The 23217-nt window shown below is 40.6% G+C and overlaps 1 protein-coding gene across 3 annotated transcripts in view; it reads left to right on the top strand.

Moving 5' to 3' along the window:
• Positions 1–23217, top strand: part of ARNT2 (aryl hydrocarbon receptor nuclear translocator 2) — a 95192-nt gene that overhangs the window by 44508 nt on the left and 27467 nt on the right. For all 3 annotated transcript variants that reach the window (XM_036389430.2, XM_036389428.2, XM_036389429.1), the window contains 6 exons: positions 9730–9832; positions 11811–11876; positions 12268–12353; positions 19325–19401; positions 21373–21507; positions 22294–22368. In XM_036389430.2, coding sequence (XP_036245323.1) covers positions 9730–9832; positions 11811–11876; positions 12268–12353; positions 19325–19401; positions 21373–21507; positions 22294–22368 — 542 coding nt within the window. The remainder of the gene's footprint in view (positions 1–9729; positions 9833–11810; positions 11877–12267; positions 12354–19324; positions 19402–21372; positions 21508–22293; positions 22369–23217) is intronic.

The following is a 23217-nucleotide window of genomic DNA, read 5'->3' as shown; positions in this document are numbered from 1 at the left end:
TTCAGCTTCAGTCTGTTTAGCCCGCAGGATTTTTACATGCAGGATGGAGGAAATGAATGTCTTGCTTCTTCCATCCCTATTCTGTTTGCAAGTAAATTATTTAGGGCAGGAAAAAAGGAAGTTGTGACTGTAGGGCATCCTAGAGTACCATTCCTGCCCTTTGGCACACTAGAGAGTAACACAGAAATAAGAGGAAACAGTCTGCTCTCAAAAAATTGGTACTTTCAAATGATCATATTTTAAATGTATGGTACATTTAATCTCTCAAACATTCCAAGATAATTTTGTTTTCCTTTGGTCTTTAGGACTGTTTCTGGGGGGGGGGGGTGAAGTCCCAAATGCTGGGAGAAGCCAACTATGTATAAAGCAGTTCAAAAGCAACTCTTACACAAACACAGTGACCCAGTGGTCTCCCTGCTGCTGACACATTCCATTTGGGTGGATAGTACTGGAAGAAAAACCAGTGATAATAAATTGCATTTTTTAAAAATTACTTTGGTAATTATAATGGTTGTTTAAAGAGGTCAGTACATGCTTTTACCAAAACAAGGAAACAACTTTAGCCTAGTACTCCTGAGACAAACTTACTACACCTGATTAGCATTAGGGAATGCTTTTAGGGTGAATTTTCATGTGTTTGGACGTGCACATGCAAGTGGGTTTTGTGGTTGCTGTTTCTATTCAGTCTTCACCTTGAATTTCCTACTTGGAAACTGCTGCATTCTTGGGTCTGTTATCACAGATGTTGGACTGGATCACTTTCACTTGCTGGGTTTCAAGGGTGGTGGGTACTTCTTTAATGTTCAATATTTGTTCAACCTCCTCTGTTTTGTTAAACACGATGAGATATATGGAGTTAGTGGGGTTTTCCTCCCTTTCAAAAATACTGGAGTTTTACAAATACCTGAACAACTTCCTTGGTTAACACATTGGCAGTAAAACAGTCCAAGTGAGCCTGGAGGGTTTTGGCACTGGCAAACCTGCAACCCTCTCAGGTTCTTCAGTGCTTTGATGGCAACAGCTGCTGGGAGAATGCAGCTTTGACATCTGCCTTGTGGAACAGGAGCTTTCACTGTTGTGTTGTCTCAATGAAGTCAATATAAGGCACTGAAATATTTTATTATTGATGATGAGCTATAGTAGCAGCCTAGGGAGGTGTGGGGAGGAGGGGTGCCTTGTGTGTAGGAATATCCCACCTGTAAAATTGGTTTATCCTGTGCTGCTGTCATCTCTCCATCCTTAGCTGAGGCTCAGCTCTCTGGCAGCAAAGAGAGCATTTCTTGGTCTTTGGTCCTGCCCTGGCCTCCCCCAGCTTGCTTGCTCCCACTGTGGATCCTCTCTGATGCCCTGCTTGGAGCTGTGTGGAGGGAAGAGCCTCCCATGTGGCAGCTCACAACCAGTGGCAGCATGGCCCATGTGCAGAGTTCTTTAGTTTGATCTGTTTTATTGCAGTCCCTGGGATGTGAACTTATGTCTCCAAACATTCTTCTTTCTATTTTCATAGTGTGGAGACTTTTGCTTTTGATTTTTAAGTGTCTGGAGTGTTCGAAAAGAGAATTTAAATCTATAATGGATGTTTTGCCACACACACTTTATTTTAATTGAACTAAAGAAGTAGGCTGTAAAAGCAACCAGACAGCATCCTTGAGCCTTTTTCTCCTCCCTCTCTTTCCCTTCTCATGTGTTTAAATTTAATTCTGTCCACAGCAATGTACCTTACAAGGTTATCTTGTGGTCATTATTTCCTCTAATGAACTATTCCATGGTGTGTCACCACAGCCAGATTTCAGACAATACTAGTATTTACTAACAAAGCATAAATCCCAGTTACTTGACTTTGATAATGAAGTACAAATAATATAGAATGCCAGGAGCTGAAGCTTTTTTGGCAAAAGGGCTTTTCAGTAAAGCTTCTTGTTGAGCATCCAAGTGAAGCAAATAGATTAGTTTAGAAGCTACTTACAACGTTTGTGTATTGATTTATTATGCAGCTGTGAATGGTAAAAGAATAAATTACGTATTTCAGTGTTGTTTTGGATAGCTGTTCTGTCCTGGGAGTATCTGCTGATGGTACTTTGGAGTTTCTGGGGTTTCCAACCCTTTTTCTAGAAAGTCCAGCTGTCTTTTGAGGAGCTGTTTGTACAGGTGTTACTGTGATAGTTTTCTCCAGCTCAGTCTTTCCTTCAGGTACATCTGATATTTGTCACAGAAGGGGTACCTCGACTGCCCAAATCATGGAGCCATGAACTTCGTCATAGGTACTTGTTTGGGGAATGAAAACACCTGCAGAGATCACATAGATGCTGTGTATTTATGTCTACAGATCTATATGGGCTTCAGTAAGCTATTTTACTTAATATTCTGAGTGTGCCCCTTACTTTCAGTAACCATTCTTGAGAGTTCAAATACATTTGGTTAAAGTGTTTTATGGGTTGGTTTTTTGAGGGGTTTTTTTGTGTTATAACTTAACTTTCAACATATGCTTTGAATTATTTGCTCCAGTTTCAAGTCCAGTTTTTCCAGGTCCATCAGCAAAGAGACTTGCATGTGATCTGTAACACTATCCCTTCAGATAGTCCCTGAAAATTAACTGAATAGCAAGGCTCAAAAGCCCACATAGTTTCCTTTTTAATTTAATTAAAATGATGCATATTTGCCCAACACTGTGGAGAATGACATGATGCAGACTGGTTAGTCAAACATGAAGGCAGGCACAGCAGGGACCTTTCAGCCTCGTGAGCTTTTGTAATAACAAGTTGTATTAAGCAAACAACTGTGTAGCATGAGGGGTTTCTTATTGAAAAACAAGAGGAGGTGAGAAAGCTTTTCAATTTTCCCCTTGTGGGTCAGTGTCTCCAGTTGGTAAGTAGGGACCAGACAGATATTTAAAAATAGGTGCATTTCAGTTGCATTACTTATTTTTCATTTTTTTAAACTTTGCTGTTGATTGGTTCAACTCTTCATTCTATTGTAGGAATGTCATAACTTGACTCTAATGCTTATACAACGCCTTTTGCAATTAGATGATGTAAACCTTAACATATTTAGAGAGGTTCAAGTAATCCCCCTGAGAAGCTAGGCCAGTGAGGAGAGTGAGCTTTGATGGTTTATATTTATAACCACGGAATAGTTTTGCTTGGAAAGGACCTTGAAGTCTCATTCCACGCTCCCCCCCTGCCATGGGTAGGGACACCTTCCACTAGACCAAGTTTCTCAGAGCTCCATCCAGCACTCCAGGGAAGGGGCATCCACAGCTTCTCTTGGCAACCTGTGCCAGGGCTTTGCCACACTCAGAGTGAAGAATTTGTTCCTCATGTCTAATCTAAACCTGCCCTTCTTCAGCTTAAGGCCATTTGTCATTGTCCTTTTACTCCATGCCCTTGTAGAAAGTCTCTCTCCATCTGTCTTGGAGGCTCCCTTTGGGCACTGGCAGGGGCTCTAAGGTCACCCCAGAGCCTTCTCTTCTGCAGGCTGGACAATCCAGCTCTCCCAGCCTCTCTTTATAGCAAAGGTGCTCCTGCCCTCTGAGCATCTTCATGGCCTTTGGGCTAATTTGTTTTATACTGATATATCCAGAGGCTACTACTGCATGTAAATAAGACATTTAGTCTGTAGTCTTCTCTTGGAAGCATAAATTTAAGCTGATTGTGCCCTGTCAAACATATAGGCGTCATGAGATTTATATAGACTTACTGAGAATACTGTGCCTTATATTGTTGAGTATTTTTATCTACATCTGCAGCATTTTGAGAATTCTTGTCAGTCATGTGAGCTTGGACCCTGTTCCTCTGCTGCTGACTGACTGCAGGCAGGAGAAATCATTCATTTGGGTTCACTCTCCTCACCTTTAAAATAACAGTAAAGGTGTCAAAGTCCTCTGGGAGCTGCTGTGATGTCTGCTAGCAGCAAATCCATGCTCCAAACCAATTATTTATTTTCTGTGTCAGTACATTTATTTATCAGTGTACTGCACTGTAGTGGTGTGTGCAGTGGGGTAGGGCTATGGGGCTGCTTCTTCCTGCAGGATAAAACAAGGACTGAGGCCAGGGACAGGGAAGTCCAGCTGGACAGGGAAGTCCCAGCCTGGGGGATCTAAAGCAGTCTCATAACATTTGGGTGGAAGGCAGTGCCAGCTTTGGAGCAAGAGCCAAAGAGCAAGAGCAACTGCATTTTATCCCTGCCATCCCACAAGTTTCTTGGTTGGTATGTGTGCAGTATGATCACAGCTGGGAAGTCCTGTGTGGTCCCTGATGCAGTTCCAGGCAGTGTGAGCCTGACTGATTTTACACTTCTGCTGTATTCTCAAGGGATATTTGTACAGCAATGTCCCCTTGGCTTCATTCTTGTGGAGAATTTACCAGGCACAAAATCCTGTGTGGCAGAGGAGAGGTGTAAGTGTTGTGCTGCTGTACAGGAGGCTGGTAGGGTGCAATCCCATGTGGGCACATCCCATCCTCTGCAGTCAGACCAGCTGGAAAGCAAGAGTGGGAAGTATACCTGGAGAGACCTTATTTCTACCTGCAGTGCTTCTTGGTCCTTCAAAATTCTGAAAAGATCATAATATTAATATTATGGAAAATTTAGATTGCATCAACCATCTCCACACAATAGGAATATGTCCATTTTTGTCATTGTCCCCCCAGCTCACCCCTGCCATGTCCTCAGTTTCCTGTAAGCCAGGATGGAGTGGTGACTCTGGTGTGGTGCCAGCAGGGGATGACCTGTGCTACCAGACACCTTCCAGGCAGAGCCAGGGGCTCCTGCACCCCAGCGGAGACAGTCTGGGAACAGACCATTGACTCTCTGACAGATGTGAAGCAGGAATGTTACAGTAATCAGCAGCTTAGTGGCTATTGCCTTGGGAGCTGCACTGTGACCTTGCTGTGAGCAAGAGAGGCAGGCTCTAAAAATCAGCACAGGTTCTGGGTGCACTGGGTAACTGATGCCAGTCTGGTGCTTCTGCCCTTAGTTTGTAATTTTAAGTCAGGATGGTGTTAAGTTCAGCTGTGTTTTGAGTATTGATGCCGTTCCTGTTGCTCATGGGTTTGCTTTCCTCTCGATGAGGGGGCAGAGGGATGCATTTTTTGTCAGTACAGTTTTATTAGGATTGTGTTGTTTGGTGTGTACTCTGATATGGGTATCTGTGTGGTAGGTAAGTCTTTGCTTTTATGAGCCTTGCCTTTATGTAAATAATAAACCCCAGAATGCTGAAAAAAGGCTGTCCATGTTTTGGGGTTTTTTAAATTTGTATGTTGTTCTATTTGTATATTGCATACTTCATCTGGTTTATGTAAATGTGAGTTCCTGGAAGGAGAGACTTCAAATGCTGTGTTTGCAAAGCAGTTGTGATTCTTAATGTGTTCTGTAATTTTTTTAGTATTGAAATCCACAGGGTGGATGTATATTTATTACACTTAATAGAGCTTAAAGCACTTGCTGAGCTGCACTAAACACAAGACAAAATTGTATCCCTTACAGTTGTGAGGCGTACATTGTAAATTTATTTTTTAATTGTTGAATTAATGCAGAAGAATTGCTGTGGCATAAGCTTATCAAGAGTAATTTTATATAAATTGATCAAATTTAGGCTATTTAGCCTTATTGGAGATGTTTTGTTTATGCATTTGTAATGCATCTGTTGTTTTGAAGAAGAGCTCTGTCAGCTGAGCACCTCAGTTGTGTAAAGCTGAATGCTCAGCTGTAGTCAGTGCATATGTGTAAACTGATAAATGGCAGGTTCAAGAAGAGTTTCACCTTCTTTAACTTGAGTGTTTATCTCAAACAGTGACCTGGATCTTGATTCTCTACAAACTCTAGGGCAGTCAAAGATTTTTAAGCTGATCTTTCCTGCTAATTTCTAAGAACATAATGTACTAATACAGTACATCATCACAGAAATCCTTTGTTCTCTGACCTTTCAGTTTGAGGGTGAGCTTACATTTGGAGCTGTGTTCAGCAGCAACAGTACCTTGACCATCACTTTGTTTTTATTTTTAATTATTTCCTCCATCCTGGTCTTGCTTTTTCCGGTTTTATAGTAAGATAAAGATGGTTTTAGTTTTTATAAGGATTTTTGGGTGCAGTATTCCTGTGTTCTGTTTGTCTTCCTTGAGCAGCCTGTGGAGTATTTTTGATGAACACAAAGTCATCTTTTGTTATCACGTCCAAACCAAACTTAGTTTTTCCTTTATTTTATTTTTCCTGAAAAGAAATATGTGGACAATCGGTGGCTGAGAATAATTATGAAATATATAACTTCTTCTTTGTAAGACAAGACAATATCATCTGAAAGGTGAAACTTGCTGGGTTGCTGAAGGTATTGAGGTCAAGGTGAGAGTCCATATATTAATTCAGACTGTTTCCCTATCAGATCCATGATTCTGTGCAAGACAGGAGTCCATCTACTGATGAGTTAGAGGGAAATGGAAAATGGTATCATGTGCATTGCCAGCAGTATTTCTGTGCGCATGAGGCCAAACCAAATTTCTTCTGAGATCCATGAGCTGGGTTTTAACATGTTGCAGACTGGATGTAGGCACTGTAGGGTTGTTTTAGACCAAACCATTTCAACTTGCACTGAAATCTTTGCAGAAGAATCTGCTTATGTAACAACCCTTCTTTCTAGTTACAGACTGCAGCATTCTTAGGAACTGGGAATCCAGCAGAGAAAAAAGCATCTGTAGTAGAATTAGATGTTGAAGTTTATGAAGTTTTGAATAAAAAAACAAAACAAAACAAAAAACCCAACCCAATCTTAAAAATGTGAAAAGAACAGACTGTTTGATTACCAGGCTATAAACCTTAGCATACAGTGCAAAAACATGGAGGAAAATTTTCTAGCAGGCTGGTGCTATTGTGTGAAAGTGGATTTGAGCCAAATTCCCAGATTTGAAACCCCATGAACTTCAGTAGGCCCACGCCAATCCTTGGCTTAGGTTCATCTCAAAACATTGCAAGCACAGAACACAAGTTTGAACATTTTCAGTAGCAATTGGAGACCCAAAAGGAGAAGGTTTGTGCATAATCCAGTCACTGTTGGCACAGGCAAGGGACACATCAGTGCCAACGTGAGCATTTGCCCCTTGATCATCATGAGAATGCTTTTAGAGCATCTCTGAAAAACACCCTGCAGGAAATGTTTCTGGCATGTGTCCTCAGTACTTGAATCTGCTATCTCTTCACTGGTAAGAGCTTTATGTGGCTGCTCTAATTCTACCCAAATAATGAACTTGCCCATTGTCCTCAGCTCTGTGTGCCTGTGTGCCAGCCCTTTCCTGTCACAGCAGCTGACATCAGGTTCCTGGATCACACAGTGATCTCCTGCTTGGAGAACAACTGGTTTATTACAAGTTGAAGCAATACTGCCTTCTGGATGGGGACTGTAGTGGGGAGATTTCAACAAATTATCAACTATACCTAGACCAGCCAAAGAGATTTATGTGCCTATTTTAATCAGCATTGTGCTCATTTGTTTGCTTTCTCCTTCTCAGCAGAGCAAACTCTGGTTTCCTCTGAGTTGTGCAGCTGCTGTAAAGGGCAATAAGACAGCAGTGTCAGTCACAGCAGTGCTCCTGCACTTGCTGCATGCCAGGGTTGTGTCTGGAGCTGGAGAGGGGAAAAGTTTAACACGAAAATGAGCTACATGCAATTAACAGTTTATGGGGAAGCTCGTAAAGGACCCAGCTGGTGGTGGCACTGGGCTGTTAAATGGCTTTTCTGAAGAAACTAGAATGAGAAATTAGAAAAATATATATACACATGCCCTGTTCAGTTAACAGAAGTTGTCAGAGCATCCTGGAATATTTCTTATTAATAAGAAAATAATTTCCAAGTTCAGCATCACATATGCTTTGTGTTTGTCCCATGGAGGAACCTAAATGAACATTTACCACAAAGGATGCTGGAACAGGGATAGGAATACTTTATGATTCTGTGACTGAGCTATCATCAGGACATGCCAGCTGAGCTGCCAGTGTGACTAAGGTGCAGTTTATGTCAGTTTGCTTGATTTAGTCTATTAATCTATGATTAATTATAATTCTATATATTGATATTTAGCTATGATTAATCTATAATTCTTCCTCTTTTTAATATAATTTGATCATAAGATTCTAATGACAGATGAGACACAAACTGCTTGTTCTATTTCAGAATCTGTAGTGTATTTTTGGAGCTCTACAAGGTTGACATATGCATGCTGGACTATTGAAACAAGCTGCAGAGAGAGCTTTGTCATAATATCAGTACAGCAAACATTTCTCTGACTCACATACCCCCTGCAGTGATTTTGTAAGTCAGGGCAAAATTTAGAACTCTATTTGTTATCTGGTACATATTTCAAAGACATTGCCAAACAAAAAGCTAAATTTAAAATCTCTGGCTTTTGTTGTGGGGGGTTCCAGACATGCCAAAGGAACATGTGTCAGCAATTTTAGGCTTAGTGGCCACGTAATTTTTTTTTTTTTTTTTTGCTATAGATGCTCTTGGATGACAAAACCAGAGAAATTTCTATTCGCTGTTTGAGTTACATTCAGTGTCAGTGCTTTTTGATTAATATTGGTGTCTCTTCAAGAATTTGTATTGGAGTGAAAAAAGAAAGTGCACAGAAGACAACTTTGCTCATGGCCATGTGTTGTCAGCGCTGGTGGCTGTCATCTAATGCCTGGCAACTGTTCCTCTGCATTTCTGTGGCCCACTGTCACTTCTGTGGCTGCATCCAGCCCTTGAGCATTGTGGATCTGGTCCAGTGATTCATTTGTAGTCTGTGCTAGGTTTTGTTGTCATCTCTTAGCACTTGAGCTGTAGATGTGAAAATCCATTCTGTGAGTTTTTTGGTGATAAGCAGAAGGATTCTGTGTGATACTCAAATCCCTGATCTGAACCTGTCTCTAGTAATCAATATTCTGTTTTAAATGAAAAAATTAATCTGTTACCCCCTTCATACCTTTGCATGCATTCCTTCCCTCCTGTCCTCTCTTGAATTGATTTGGTGTCTGTCACAGGCACAGCCTGTCCCTTTGCCAGGCTGTGCCTGTGGTGTGTGATTCTAAAGGTTGTAGAGAGCAGGGTCTGGCCCTGGACCTTGCACAGCCTTGTGTTGCTATGTGGTGAATCAGATCATCTCACTGATCTGTCTGACAATAAACTTTAGAAAGGCTCTTGGCATGTCAGTTTTTAACAACTTAAAAAGGGCCCCAGCACAAGGGCTGTTGTGACAAATCCTGCATCTCATCATCAAGGAGAAAAGTTTGGTCTTTGGTGCATCTCACCATCCTGGCAGCTGTGACTGAGGTGGTGCTGTGGTGAGAGTGTTCTGGATAGGCACAAGCACAGGGGAAGAGCAGCAGCTGTCAGGGGACTGATAAATGTTGCTTTATCCACAGTTCTGGTAAAGAGTGGAGTAAGCAGATCAAGTCAAAAGCTATGCCTGCTGTCATTGCCTTGTTTGCCTCCAGGCATTTGACTCTGCCCTGGAAGTTGCTCTTGGGCCAGCTGAGAAAAGAGCCATCACTCCTGTGGCTCAGAGTGAGCTTTGCTGAAGTCTTCAGTTAAACCAGCACATAACTTGTCCTCCCCTGTGAGACCAGGATCAAGATTTTTTTTGGTGGTGTTTTTTCCCCCTAACTGGGCTAGTGGCATTCAGCTCATTAATTTCTTGTTATCTTAGTTTCTAGTAAATGGAATTAAATTTATGTACTGAACACCAGTTGCTCTCCCTGGCCTTTCTAGGACGAATCCTGGACTTGAAGACAGGGACAGTAAAGAAGGAAGGCCAGCAGTCCTCCATGAGAATGTGCATGGGATCCAGGCGCTCCTTCATTTGCAGGATGAGGTACGCATTTACCATGTGTTCCAGCAGGGTTCCAGTCCTGTCTCAGCTTAGACTTCAGACATTTTGTTGCACTAATCTGGCCTTGATTACAAACTAAAGCTGTAATGACAAGCTGCCATGAAGTATTTCTAGAACACTTGCTTTAGGAACTGGAGTGAAACTGAAACTAGTCTTCCTTAAGGACAAACCAGCAAAACAGCATCTCATTTCTGTTGTAGTTATTCTTATAAGTGTGGAGTGTAAGTTCCTTTTTCCAGAGAACTTTTCCAGAGAACAGCTTGACCCCTGGAATTTCAGCCATTCTTTTCTAGTAAAGTTACTCAAATCGATACCTTGGGAACGAATCTTTCGCAAGTGTTATGAACACCCAGCTCTGTGTATTTTTTCAGCAAACCAAGAATATTAAAAGAATCTTAAAGATAAACAAGAATTCAGTTGCAAACCTGCCAGCTATGTAGGAATTAGCCTAAGCCTGGTATGAATTAACCAGATGTCAGCTGGCTGATGCTAGATAAATGAGTAATTGTTAGAGGGTTTTTGATTTGCAATTTTCCAACTTCTCCTGCATTTTTTGGGCTTCTTTAAAGAGATTTGTCAGCCCAGTGCTTTTTTTTGGAGGCTTGTGAGCACTTCTCTTGTTTTAGTGCTAACAGGCTAAAATGTTTGTTGCTATTGCAAGAAATTTTTTCTGTGGTTAGGAGGGGAAAGTACATAATTGTATCTGTAGGCTATGTCCAGTATAAATGGTGATAACAGCACTGCAAAATTCATTACAGAATGAAACACACAAAGCACATTAAAATACAGATACATGTACTTTGGTAATGTGGTGGATTTTTTCCAGTCCTGTGAGGGTGCTGAATGTATGGCTCTTGGGTGTTTTTGTAGGGTGTTCATAGAGTTTATACCTGCAGGATCAGCCTTCAGAGCTATAGAACCTTTTTCACCCTTAACTGGGAGGGAAGAAATACAGCCCAGCAGAGCAGCACTGAGAACATTGCTTTCTTGCTTTCTTCCTCCCAAGATGCACATCATGTTAGGAGGACTTGTTTGTGCAAAGAAAACCAGGCCTAGTGTCCTGTTTGCAGTTGTTCTTCACCTTTCGAAACAGTTCAGATTGCAGTCATTTCCTAGCACCCTGATTCTGTAAACTCCAGTGCATCAGAGTGATTTTACTCATGCCCCTAACCCCACTGTTTTTGTATTTCTAAATCTTATTTTAGTTGTTCATTTCTTCTCCTTGGCAGTGAGTGATAAGAAAAAAAAATAAAGGAATAAAAAAAAAACCTTCTGGGAAGAATGGGCCTCAGATAATGTGAACCTTCCTTGTGGTTTCTTCTTTCAGTGTTGTTATTATTTTTCCATTAAAAATGAACTGCTTTTACCTTTCAAACTATTTACTCAGCTTCAGATGGATTGTTGAAATTTTACAGTTAGGCATACTTACAAATATCACAAAATACACATGAACAAGTGTTAAACAAAGTTACTTGACAGTGTAAGTAGTTTGATCTTGCAAACATTATCTTAATGTCTACAGATATTGTAGCTGGTGTATGGCAATGGAATTTTTCTGTCCAGGGAAGCTACAGGAACACTGAGATAGGTTTGTGTGGATATTTGGGGCCTGACATATTTTTCTCTAGTTTTCACCCCTGTTTTATGGCATTTTGAAGTGTGTCTATTCTTTAGCCTCCTTTGGGATATCAATTTCAAACAGTCTTTATACTGGGGGAGTGTGGAAGGGACTCTTTTTCTAGTCTCTTTCATTTTTCTAAAATAAAGAAGATTTTTATAGCACATCTAAAAAGCTCAGCCTGTGGAAGCAGCATGTCCTACATAAACATGAATATGCAACTTTTTGCCAGGAACATCTATTATTGTCTTCTTATATATGTAGTAAGGATCTCAAAATGTCTTTTTATCATGTGTATTTATATTCATTTTTGAGCCCTTTAAAATATTAATTTACTTTTAGGTGTGGAAATGCTCCTCTGGATCATTTACCTCTGAACAGAATAACCACCATGAGAAAAAGATACAGGTACTATTACTTAATTTACCACAAAGCAGCTGTAGTTGCCCTAAGCCCTCTCATTTGCACTGGGTTAATGCCCACTCCAGGAGTGTTACCTGCACACACTGGATCCTTTTGCAAACAAAATCTCTTGCATGTGTCACTCAGATTCTTTGTCTTACACCAGCTCCAGCTCTGAATCAATCTCAAATTTCTCAGTTTCTCAGAGAAATATTACAGAAAACAGGTACAGCTTGAATGGCAGCATAACAGAGCTGGCAGTACGGAACCCTAGGTTGATTCTCAGCTGTTTTCAGCATAACTTACAAATACTGTTAAATCATTAGTAGCCATAGTTTGAAAGCATAAAGCTGTTTTGCCTGTCAATGTGATGTTTTTGTGTTTCTTGCTCATTCAGGAATGGCCTGGGCCCGGTGAAAGAAGGTGAAGCACAATATGCTGTTGTCCATTGCACTGGCTATATCAAGGCTTGGCCACCAGCAGGTTTGTATCCCTTATAGAAGACAGTGTGCACCAAACTGTCCTTAGGACAGCTGAAAACCTGGCTCAGGTTTCCTTGCTGCTAGAAAAACAGGGAGAATTTTAGTGGGGTGGCTGAGTAAAGCTCACCTTGAGAAGCTTTGGGTAAGAAATCAGCTGTTGTACTCACTCAGGGCATCCCTGTTTTCCCTGTGACACCCTTCTCAACTTTGTTGTCACAGAGGACCTGTAGGAACTGCCAGTAATGCAAGATTCCACAAACTGGGGCCAAAAGTTTTCAACTTAGGTTGATAAACCAATATAAAGATGGTCTCATTTTAAGAAGGTGGATGCAAAGGACTGTATACCTCTAGAAAACAGCAGTTAATGCTTTTATACTTAAGTACTGAATTGCAAGCACCTTTGTATGAAAATGTGTAATTTCACTTTAGACACATGGAAGTTCTCAGTAATTGTGCTACTTGAGAATGTTCAGTATTTGGGATAAACTCTGTTTTGAGGCTGTTTTTCTGGGAATCAAGTTTTGCCATACTGCTTTGATCTACGGAGAAAAACATTTACCTGCTGGAACTCAGTATTACCTATGGGAATATTTACCTTTGAAAAATTCCAAGAGGAGACAGTGGATCTCATCCAGACCTCATGATGAGTGGGGTTACCTGACCTTGGCGTTTGCAGGAGTTGAAGAGATTGTTTGTGATGTGACAGCGCCTGCTGGCATGAATCAAAGAATCAAACCAGGAGCTGTCCTGCCCTTTTGTGGCTGTACACCATGGCCATAAATCACATTGATCCAGGGATAATGAGTCCTAAGAGGTGGTTTGTACCAAATGTGTGCAGTGGAGTGCAGACAGCAGCATGCAGATGTGAACCTCTTGTTGGTTTTCTGCTGAAATGCGGTTTTGGAAGCAGAGGAAAACTGCCCCTCTTGTTGCTAATAGGATTTAATAGGAGTCAAGATGTTCTAATTTTACTTCTCTCTCAAAAGTATGAGAGCACAGTGTCTGTAGAGTGCTCTGAAAATGGATGTTTTTTTCTGTTTTGCTTTCTTCTACACCAAGATTTACTTTTCTGTTGGTAGTTCTACATGCAATTGAATTCAACCTTGATATACGAGGTGTCTCCTCAGGAAGGTGTAGGTCAAATAAGATTTTGTTTAGCCTAAATGAGAATCTTGCCTCATGTTATGGGATGTTTAAAGAGATCTGACTCTTCAGGGGGGCATGTTGCTGATACAGAATACACATGCATGAACTCATGACAGTGTGTGCCCTTCAGCCATCAGTTATGCACGACAGCAGCTTGGGATTAAAAGGATCTTCATACCAGTGGCCAGGTATCAATCATGTTGCAAATCCCAGTTGGCATTAGTGAGGTCTTTTTCCCATCTCAACTCTTCCAAAACTTTGCTGCTTATTACTTCATGAGAAGTTTTTATTTCACTGGAGGTCAGATGGGAGTTTTCATGCCCAGTGCCTCTGTGTCTCTCCAGTTCTGGTGTATATGTAAGGAGGTTATATCCTGTCAGCCTGGACTTTGCAAAGACAATCCAGACCACCTCTACTTTCCATTCTCAGAGTGCATTCTCTTTATCCTTGTGGCTTTTCTGTGCAATTGTTCATGTTTTCACTTCACTTCTCAAAATGTAGGTCAGTGGCACTACACATTCTTATTTCAGATGAGATTGTAGTGATGGATAACACAAACAGTATTTCCAGTCTTGCCTGGCAGTGTAGGATACAGCATCCTTCTCTTTTGTGTGGTGCATCCTGCAGGCATCCTAATACATCTGATACAAATTTTTATGTCTTCCATGTTGCCTTTTTCTCACTTGTCAACTACAAATCTTGCTTTGAATTGTGTGATGTTTCAATTAGTAATATCAAGTTCCATCCTATTTCTGTTGGTTTAGCTTATGACTGTTACTGTTCTCCAAGTGCATGCTTATGCATTTAGTAATGTTGGATTTCATCCCATTTCTATTACTCCACTCCACAAAATCACATGGTGCTCCTTATGATATCCCAGTGCTCCTCCATAATGTTAATGCCTCCAAACTAATCCTTAGGGATGTTTTTGATTTTGACAGCCTTATGTGGAATTTCATTGGTCTTTTATGTTACCATCCAAATTGTTACTTCTATTAGTCATGTCTGGGTGCCTTTTCCAGGGCACACAGAATTGAATCAGGGCCTTTTTCATGAGTGTTTATTTGCCTTCCCAGTCTTCCCCACTTTGTGTTGATGATTGTCTTGTATCCATTGACTTTCAAAGTTGATGGGGATATCCATGGGCTGAATTGTTCCCCTATATGTTTGAGTAAATAAGTGACAGCATCACTGCATTTGTTCTCATTTCCAGTGGTAATCCAACCATAATCTGCAAAGCAAATGAGATAACTACAGCAGTAATGGAATTTGCCAAGGCTTTTCTACCCTGTAATAAAATTACTTTGTTGAAATCAGCAAGCCCTACATGGTCCCTAGATTCTTGGGAATAAATGGGCTTGTGCTAAACCACAGCTGTTTAAAAATTCAGTGATCAAAAAGATAATTTTCATTTATTTTTCAGTTGCCAAGTGGACACTGGTATAAACTCCAGATCCTTTTCTTTCAAAGCATGCAGTGTGGCTTGTGCATATATAGCTAATATACAGTACAAAGTCTACTTTCACAAGCAAAAGAACCAATATTATCAAATGCCTTTAATCTGTACTTAGTCTCATTTGTTTAGCACTTGGTATTTTCTCTTTCTGGGTTGAATTGCGTTGTCTGTGGCCAATGTTCAGTTTTTTTGGTCCCACACTGAATAAATCAGTTGATACAGAAGCATCAAGAGAAGAACTGCTTTGTGATCATTATTGGTGGGATAGACTTAGTTGACGGTGCTGCTGCAGGGAGGAGTCTGTGCAAATCTGGAGTAATCTGAGTACTTCAAACAGGTGAAAATGAATAAGCCACAGACAGCTGCTGGTGTAATTAAGGGCTGGGTTTGTTATGGCTCAGGTCTGTGTTCAACATGACAACACTGGCACATCCAGCCTGCCTTTGTGGTTTTTCTCACTTGTGTGGAGCAGCAAGGCTCATGTACTGCAGACTGTCTTTAGCCCCTTCTTCACTGAGAAAGGGGAGACAAAACAGCCTCAGTTCAGGCTGTGTGTTAATGGTCTGTTCATTTTCTCCACCTAAAAGACAGGTAAAATTAAGATCAAGTGCAAAACCAGGCATGTGGGTACCTACACACTTGTATCCCCATATGCTGACCTCAAATAACCAGGTGTAAACTTGGTGTGGAAGTGAAAGGAAAAAGCAGTCAGATGTCTCAGATGGATGTTCTAGGCACTTGTGGTGTATGTTTGGTTAAATAATGAGAGTGTGGGGTTGGGTTATTTGGAATGAGGTAAAAGGACCCCTGGTTTGAAGCTGGCTGAGCAGCAATCCCAGCCTTTGTCCCTCTGTTCCCAGCGAAGCAGCTCAGATGGAACTTGTGATCCTCAGCCTAGACAGTGCTTCAGGTTCATTGCCAGTCATAAAACTGAGAAGTGCTGACCTTCTCCTGGGTTTTTTTCCTGTTTTCAACTTAAGCAAGATTTGCTTTTCTTCTCTTTTTTTCCCCTCTGAATATCTCATTCCTGGAAGGAAATGAGTCTTCTGTGGTCCTTATGATATTTTCCTAATAGGTTTGTTTTGCTTTCTTTTTGTGGCATAAGATTTGGTAGAGAGAGAAGATAAAGTCTGTCAGGAATTTCGAAGTTTTCTGTAAATCAAAGCCAGGATCTTGCACAAAAGCACATAGTGAAGCAAAGAGATAGATACATGTTTTGAAACTTCAAATAAAGAGTCACAAAATAATGTTAAATTCAGATAATGTTGAAATCTTTTTTTTTCTCTTTAGTTAAAAAAGAAACATTTTAGTCTTCCAAGTCAGACTTACGGTAATATCTTAACCACAGCATGCCAAAGCTGTTAGGTTATTTTAAAGTTTTGGCCAGAATCTGGACATTTGTGCAAAGTACTCCCTCTTCCAATACAAAACAAAATAGTTGCTTGAATATTCCTTGCAGTGCTGTCATTTTTTAAGGCTTTATTTATTTTTTTCAAGAGTGGTTAATTTATTTTTATTGGGATTTTTCACGGGATTTTTATCCTTAGTATGCTATCCACAGCCTTTTTTGTGAAAGCCTTTTTCCATTGTTTTCTGTGAGAGATAAAGTCACACAGTGTAGTTCCTTCCCTGGCAAGTAACTATCAGAAATGCATCTAATGAAGACAGCCATTATCAGGGGATTGCTAGTGACCACTGGGCACTTCCATCTTTTTAAAGAATTATAAATAATGTCTTTTTTACTGTAGTGAAATAAATGTACCAACACTGTTTTGTGTCTCAGAGAAGATGTGGGGCAGAAGGGTAGAGAAAGAAAACAGAAAATGAATATGCAGAAGAAAGCAGAATATGCTTTTCTGTTATTAGAGCCAACTGGAAGCTCATTGGGAAAACTAAAAAGTTCTTTGTGTCCACACCAACACATGCTGTTGCCCTGTGGGAAACTGCTGGTGTAGAGGACACTTGGAAATTAAATATAACCTCTGATGGCACAGCATTCTATTTGTGATGCTCAGTTGTAGCTTAGCTGTGCCAGTTGTTGATGTGAACTCAGGCAAGCACAGCGCTGTATTTATTATTTGAGAGGGGTGTATATTTGGTGTTGAGAAATAAACCCTCTCCGAGGATTACACATGAAGAACGTGAACAACTGAAGGATGTTTATTTTGTTGATGCCCCCTAAAGGTCAGTTTCATGGCTGCTTTCCTCCAAGCTCTTACAATATTTTTTAGAGATAATGATGGTACTTGGTGGTGCTAAGGAGCAATATTACATTGTGTTAAGAGCTGGACAAAGTGGTAGAAAGTGCAGTGCACATCTTTATTTACCTGTCCATACTGGAGTGTGTTCAGTAGGAAATGTGCTAAAGCAAAAGTAAATCTCATCTACAAATAAAGATACCCAGAGCTGAATCTTTGAAAATATCAGCTGAAGAATAAAGAAAATAACTTCTCTCTCTCTGTGGAATGCTGCCAGTAATAGTACCTACATTGCAGAGAAGCTGAAAATCTTTTTGTCATTTTTTTTCCTCTAGGCACTTTGGGAAGGGGTTAACAATCCACTGGGTCATGTATTGATTAATTCCAGGCAGATTGATTTTTATTCATAGAGTGTCTTGTGGCATAACCCAACTAAGACATTTCCCATTTTGCTATACAGACCAAAATCTAATCCATCTTGGGCAAAAGGGAAAAAGAAAAAGATGAAAATTAGAACAACAGCCTCCCTTTGTCAACAGAGTGACATCAGAAATAATGTTTCTTAGCTAGGTTTAATTTTGGAGGTTGTTTATGTTACTTTGATTTTATTTGAGCAGTAGCAAGCATGGACCAAGTTCCTAAAAAGGAAATCACTGTTGAAAGCTACAGAGAAAAAAAAGATTATGCAAAGTGGAAGCTGTCCAGCTGTATCTTTGCTGTCCTTTGCAATACTCTCTGCCACTAAGGAAATGATTGGAAAAAGCTTCTGAGGTCAAGGGAATATACTTTAAATGTGTCCTTCTCAAATGGAAAACTCCATTTGAAAGGGATCTTTTGGTTAAGATTATCCAACTGGAATGCTTAGAGTTATGTCCCTAAAACAGAACTTGTTAGATGAGATAATAATGCTCCTCCTTTGTAAAGCTCCCCTTGATAAAATTCTAGTTATCAGTTGGGGGCTGCAAATAATGTTGTGCACCCCAGATTGTGAAATTATTGCAGAACAAGTTTCAGTATACTGTACAAAGGATGGGGCAATTTCCTTCATACTTGGTGTACTTTATTTTATTGTATAGTTCAGTGAAGACAAAAAAAATACCTGTAAAATGCTGTTTGGAAGCTGATTGTCAGATAAGATTCAACTGTTTTGATACAAAGTAACATTCTCAGGGATGACTCCATTCAGCAGAATTTTTAGTTATTTTCAGAGGTGCCATTTACGAAAGTGGTGTGCTGTCATCCTCTGGACTGTCCAAAGATTGGCTTACACTGGGGATTATAAAATTTAAAAATAAAGTTGTTTCAGAAATGGTAGCTGCTTTGCAATTAATTTTGTTAATGCTTTGAAGTGCCTCTTAAATGATTCACTGCCTGTTATGACTGAATTCCTTGAAAATCCTTGTGAAAGAGTTTACAGATCACTTAAAATAGGTCAGTGGTGTCACTCCTGGAAGACGTTTTTTCAAGTGTTTTATACGAACTTGGTATCTCAGTGCTGGGGTTGGGAAATAGCCTTAGCCCAAGGCTTAGCCAGCAAGCAAGTAAACAGTGCTAATCTGAATGTTCCTATTTGTGAAAAACTGAGATGGAAAATAGTACACATGTATGTTTTGAAGCTGTTCCTGTGTTTATAGTAGTTACTCCTGTTACAGAGCTGGAACAAGCAGTGTTAGCAAAGCATCCGCATTTTTTTCAGTCTTTCAACGTAACCACGCAGGTTTAGTCCATTATAGAAAAAAGTAAAACCAGCTGTTCAATATGAGCACAGAATCAGTGATTAATTTAGGCTGTGCCTTGTTTTTAAGGCTCATTGTAAAATATTATTCACAAAGAAAACTGAACATAGTGTGCCTTCACTGACCATGTTAAGTGACCCCATGGTTCCATAACATGCTGGTGGAGCAGCACTCATGGAAATGTTTCTGTCCATCTTGGTGTATAATGGAATTTTAGTATCTGCTTTGTCTTCAGCAGCCAGAATTGCTGCTATGGGTGCTGTTTATACATGTGAGGTATATAGGATTGAGCACAACTGAGAAGCATCAGCTGATCTGAACTCAGAAACAATGACTGAATCATAGAGAAGGAAATGAAAGTACGGAGCCAGGACAGCAGCATCTCTGTTTATCCCAATTTCCTAATTATAACAGTATTTGTCATTGTTTACTCCAGGAATGACTATACCAGAAGAAGATGCTGATGTGGGACAAGGTAGTAAATACTGCCTCGTGGCAATAGGAAGGCTTCAGGTAATGCCAGTCTTTCCATATACAAACTATTTCTGAAAGCATGATCATTGTTTTGGTGTGGTTATAAAAGATCTGCACTCTGTTTTGCTACTAGACTGTAACTTTTAACATGCCTCCAGTTCATAAAGTGCCTTGATGTCTGTGCAGTCAGTGACTTCTGCCAGCAGAGCAAAATGAAACTGTGATTTTCATGCATATATGTACTTAATCCAGTAACAGCAGCAGAGATGCTCCTGAAGATGTGTGTGCACTGACCTGCCACTCTTCAGGGTATGTAGGGCTGGGCTGTTGGAGGTAGTGAGAAATGTGGTAGTGCAGGTGCTGCAGGTGCTGGGTTAAAGTGACCCCCAGAGCCAGTGATATGCTCCCTGCCATTTTTCCAGTCATTCACTCTCTGACTAATCAACTACTTGAAAAACTGTGATTGCAGGAGTAATTCTGAAAATGGTAAAGATAAAGCACAGTCAAGAGGCACTCCAGAAATCATAGCTTTATTCTCAGTGTGTATTGTGTTAGGCATTCAGATGAGATGTGAGCTGAAGGAACTGGGAAAATAAAATTTTTCTTCCTTTTTGTGCAGATGGTTGCAATTGTTGTAGTGCATTTCTGAGCAGAGTCCAGAGCTCTGAGCTAAAGCAGCCGTGTTGAATCTCCTTCCCCACAGCAGGGAGGACAGTTTTTATCTTCCTGGTCTGGGAGTTCTGCCATGGGTGATCATATCTGAGCCTCTTGCATGATCCCCTGCACTCACTGCCATCTGCTAGGAGGGGATCACTGCTCCTGACAAGGTGGAATGACCTTTTCACAGGGGCCAGACCCATCTTACCTGAGTTGAGCAGCCTGCAGGTGTTAGCACATCGGCAGAGTGGCTCTCCATGGCCATGGCAGAGCTACACAAGCACTGCAGCACGGGTTTCAGGTTAATCATGCTTTCATAATTAAGAGTAATATATTCCATTAATGGAAAGAAGGACGTTATGGGGATTCATGTGTTACAACTTCCAAAGAAAAATTATTTCCAAGTAATGTCAAGACATCTGCTACGTTAGAGGAGCTGTTGTGGTATGTGAGGGCAGGCAGGAGGAAGCTCTGTGGTGGGTTAAGTCAGAAAGGAGTCAGGGTGCACAGATTAAAAACTCTCGTTCTCTAACAGCAAGTTGAAATCTTGCACACGGTTAACTGGCTAATCAGCTCTGAGTTAGCCAAAAAAAGAGATTTTGCTCATTTTGCATTGTTGGCAGAGATAGCTCTGGAAGTTGTAAGAAAATCAGTGGTCTCCTTTATGCCTCCAGTGGGAAAGAATGGATATGAAGTGGCCTGATAGCACAGATTTCAGACTGAAAAATGGAATGGATATGAAGTGGCCTGATAGCACAGATTTCAGGCAGAGAGCTGAAAACACACAATTCTCTCTGGTGAGATTTGAGAAGTATTTAGAGAACAGTATTTCTCATTATGAGCAGCCACTTGCTGGTCTAATATCCCCTACCTCAGTGTCTGGAGGACTTAGTTCAGGTTCTGTAGGTGTTTCAGGTGAGGTTCATGTCACCTGAAACAGGAGTGTTTATTCTGAGCAGTGCTGTTGGTTAGATAATGGGTTGGTTTCCTGTCCTAAGATGAGTGGACTGCATTGTCCTCTGCAAGTCATTCATTCTTGGTTGACAGAGATAGGAACCGTGATGCTTGATGTGCTGCAAAGTGAGATTAATCTAGCTGGACTTTCATCCTCAGTATATCCCCCCTTCCTGGGAACCTCTGGTGTGTTTATTTCTTTACTGTGCTGTTAATCCTCAATAGATGCCATGGGGTGAGATATTTGCCCTTCAAACCAGATAAAGCTGTTCTGCCATTTATCTGTGCTGTTGTTTTATTTTACTTCCTTCAGCTGCTCGCAGTCTGCCAGCAGATTCTGTCCTTTAGCTGTGGGTCAGACGTGGCTTTAGGTGACTGGTGTGGCTCTCTTGGCCCTAGGTGACCAGCTCTCCTGTGTGCATGGACATGAATGGCATGTCGGTCCCCACGGAGTTCCTGTCCCGGCACAACTCCGATGGAGTCATCACCTTTGTGGACCCAAGGTGCATCAGTGTCATTGGCTACCAGCCCCAGGTCTGTGGCCACTGGGAATGTGGAGAATGGGTGGAGCTAATGCAGAAGATGCCATTTGCAAACATGAAGTATTTGTAGCTGATAATTCATACATCGGGCACTGAATGCTGTTCGTTTTTGTTTGCTGTCCACGCCTCTGTGTGGGGTATCTGTTTATACCTTTAGATCTGATTAAATTCTAACAGCAGAGTGCTCTGAACTTTGCACAGCTTTCCAATGAAGACATTTCTGTGATAGAAAGTTAACAGTGCTTGGAGAGAGTTTTAGTCCTGTAGACCTTTGATTCTGCCAATCTCTTGAACAGTAAGCAAACATAATTTACAGCATCTATTTTCCTTTAGGCTACATCTGCTCCTCTGAACAGGAGGCTAGTACAGAACTGAGTAGAATAGTAAATGAACCACAGCTCTTCCTCAGATAACTCCCAGCAGTTGCAATTTAGAGGCAAAAGTAGCTCCTTGTTCATTTGCTTATTCATATATTTTTTTATTTTAAATTGCTTTATAATAAGTGTTTTTACAAAAATCAATGCCATAAAATGAGCTGTAGTAGCAGATGTCAGTCTTTTCAAGACACCGTTTCACAGGTATTAGAAAATAACTTAAACTTTTGTGTAAAAACATGAGGCATTATGCCTACAAACCTTGTTTATATGGTTCATCCCTAATTAACAGAGTAATCTCGTTAAATGTGATAGATCTTGTGTTTGCAAAAATGACTTGGAGGTCTACATGTGGATTTGTGTTGTAGTTTGGGTTTTTTACATAGCTTTATGTTTTATTCTAGGATCTTCTGGGGAAAGATATTTTAGAATTCTGCCATCCTGAAGACCAAAGCCATTTGCGAGAGAGTTTCCAACAGGTGCTGTGTCCTACTCTTTTGTTCCACACTTTATTATTTGTCTACAGAAGTAGTTTTTATCTTATTTTTTTTTATGCAGGAGAAGAAGTGGCAAGATACAAAACAGTTTGTTGGTCAGTTATCAGTTGGTTAAGCTGCATAATAAATGGCAGCTTAAACTGCAGCATGGGTTGACAGTATTTTCAGAAATAAATCTTCTAGTTATATATTTGGTTTTTTGCTGCACAGGGTGAACTGTTTTGGAGATGCCTGTGTTGATTTCCCTATGTTAAGTGGTAACCAAAATGATTTCCCTTCCAAGATGGGCTGTTGATTTGGAAGTAGTTACACCCCTCTGTGATGCTGGATTGTTTGTAACTGAGTTCTCTGTTAGCATAGATGATTTGCTTTTTCATGTACTTTAATGGAGTTACACCACTTTACATCAACATGTAATTTGGCCCTTTTTCCTCTATTAGAAATTGAAATGTACAGGGAAGTAACAAAAGAAATACAACATACAGGAGGAGTTACTGGTTTGGGTTCATTTTTACCATGGGCTACATTTACATCAGCTGAATCAGTGACATTTATTCCATTGCAGAGCTTGCTGTTTCAGCTTGGTCTGGGACATGCATTAGCAGGGCTTTCTCCAAGCTGCCTCCTTACTGCTGGGCTTTTCACTGCCTTTCCTGCTGCACCAGCACAGGATGTTTAACCTATTGCTGAGGCTCAGTTGATCTAAGTGGTTCCAGATTTTCTAACAGCAGCCAATAGCTCAACCAGGTTGTGTTGATCCATCTTGCATTGGATGCTGAGATGTATTTTCAGCTGTGAAATGTGGATATGAAGTGACTTCTAAATAATTTG

Source organism: Molothrus ater, chromosome 13 (genome assembly GCF_012460135.2).
Source record: "Molothrus ater isolate BHLD 08-10-18 breed brown headed cowbird chromosome 13, BPBGC_Mater_1.1, whole genome shotgun sequence".
Classification (NCBI taxonomy): Eukaryota; Metazoa; Chordata; class Aves; order Passeriformes; family Icteridae; genus Molothrus; species Molothrus ater.
The sequence above is the reverse complement of the archived record's forward strand: the minus strand, read 5'-3'. Positions and strand labels throughout refer to the sequence as shown.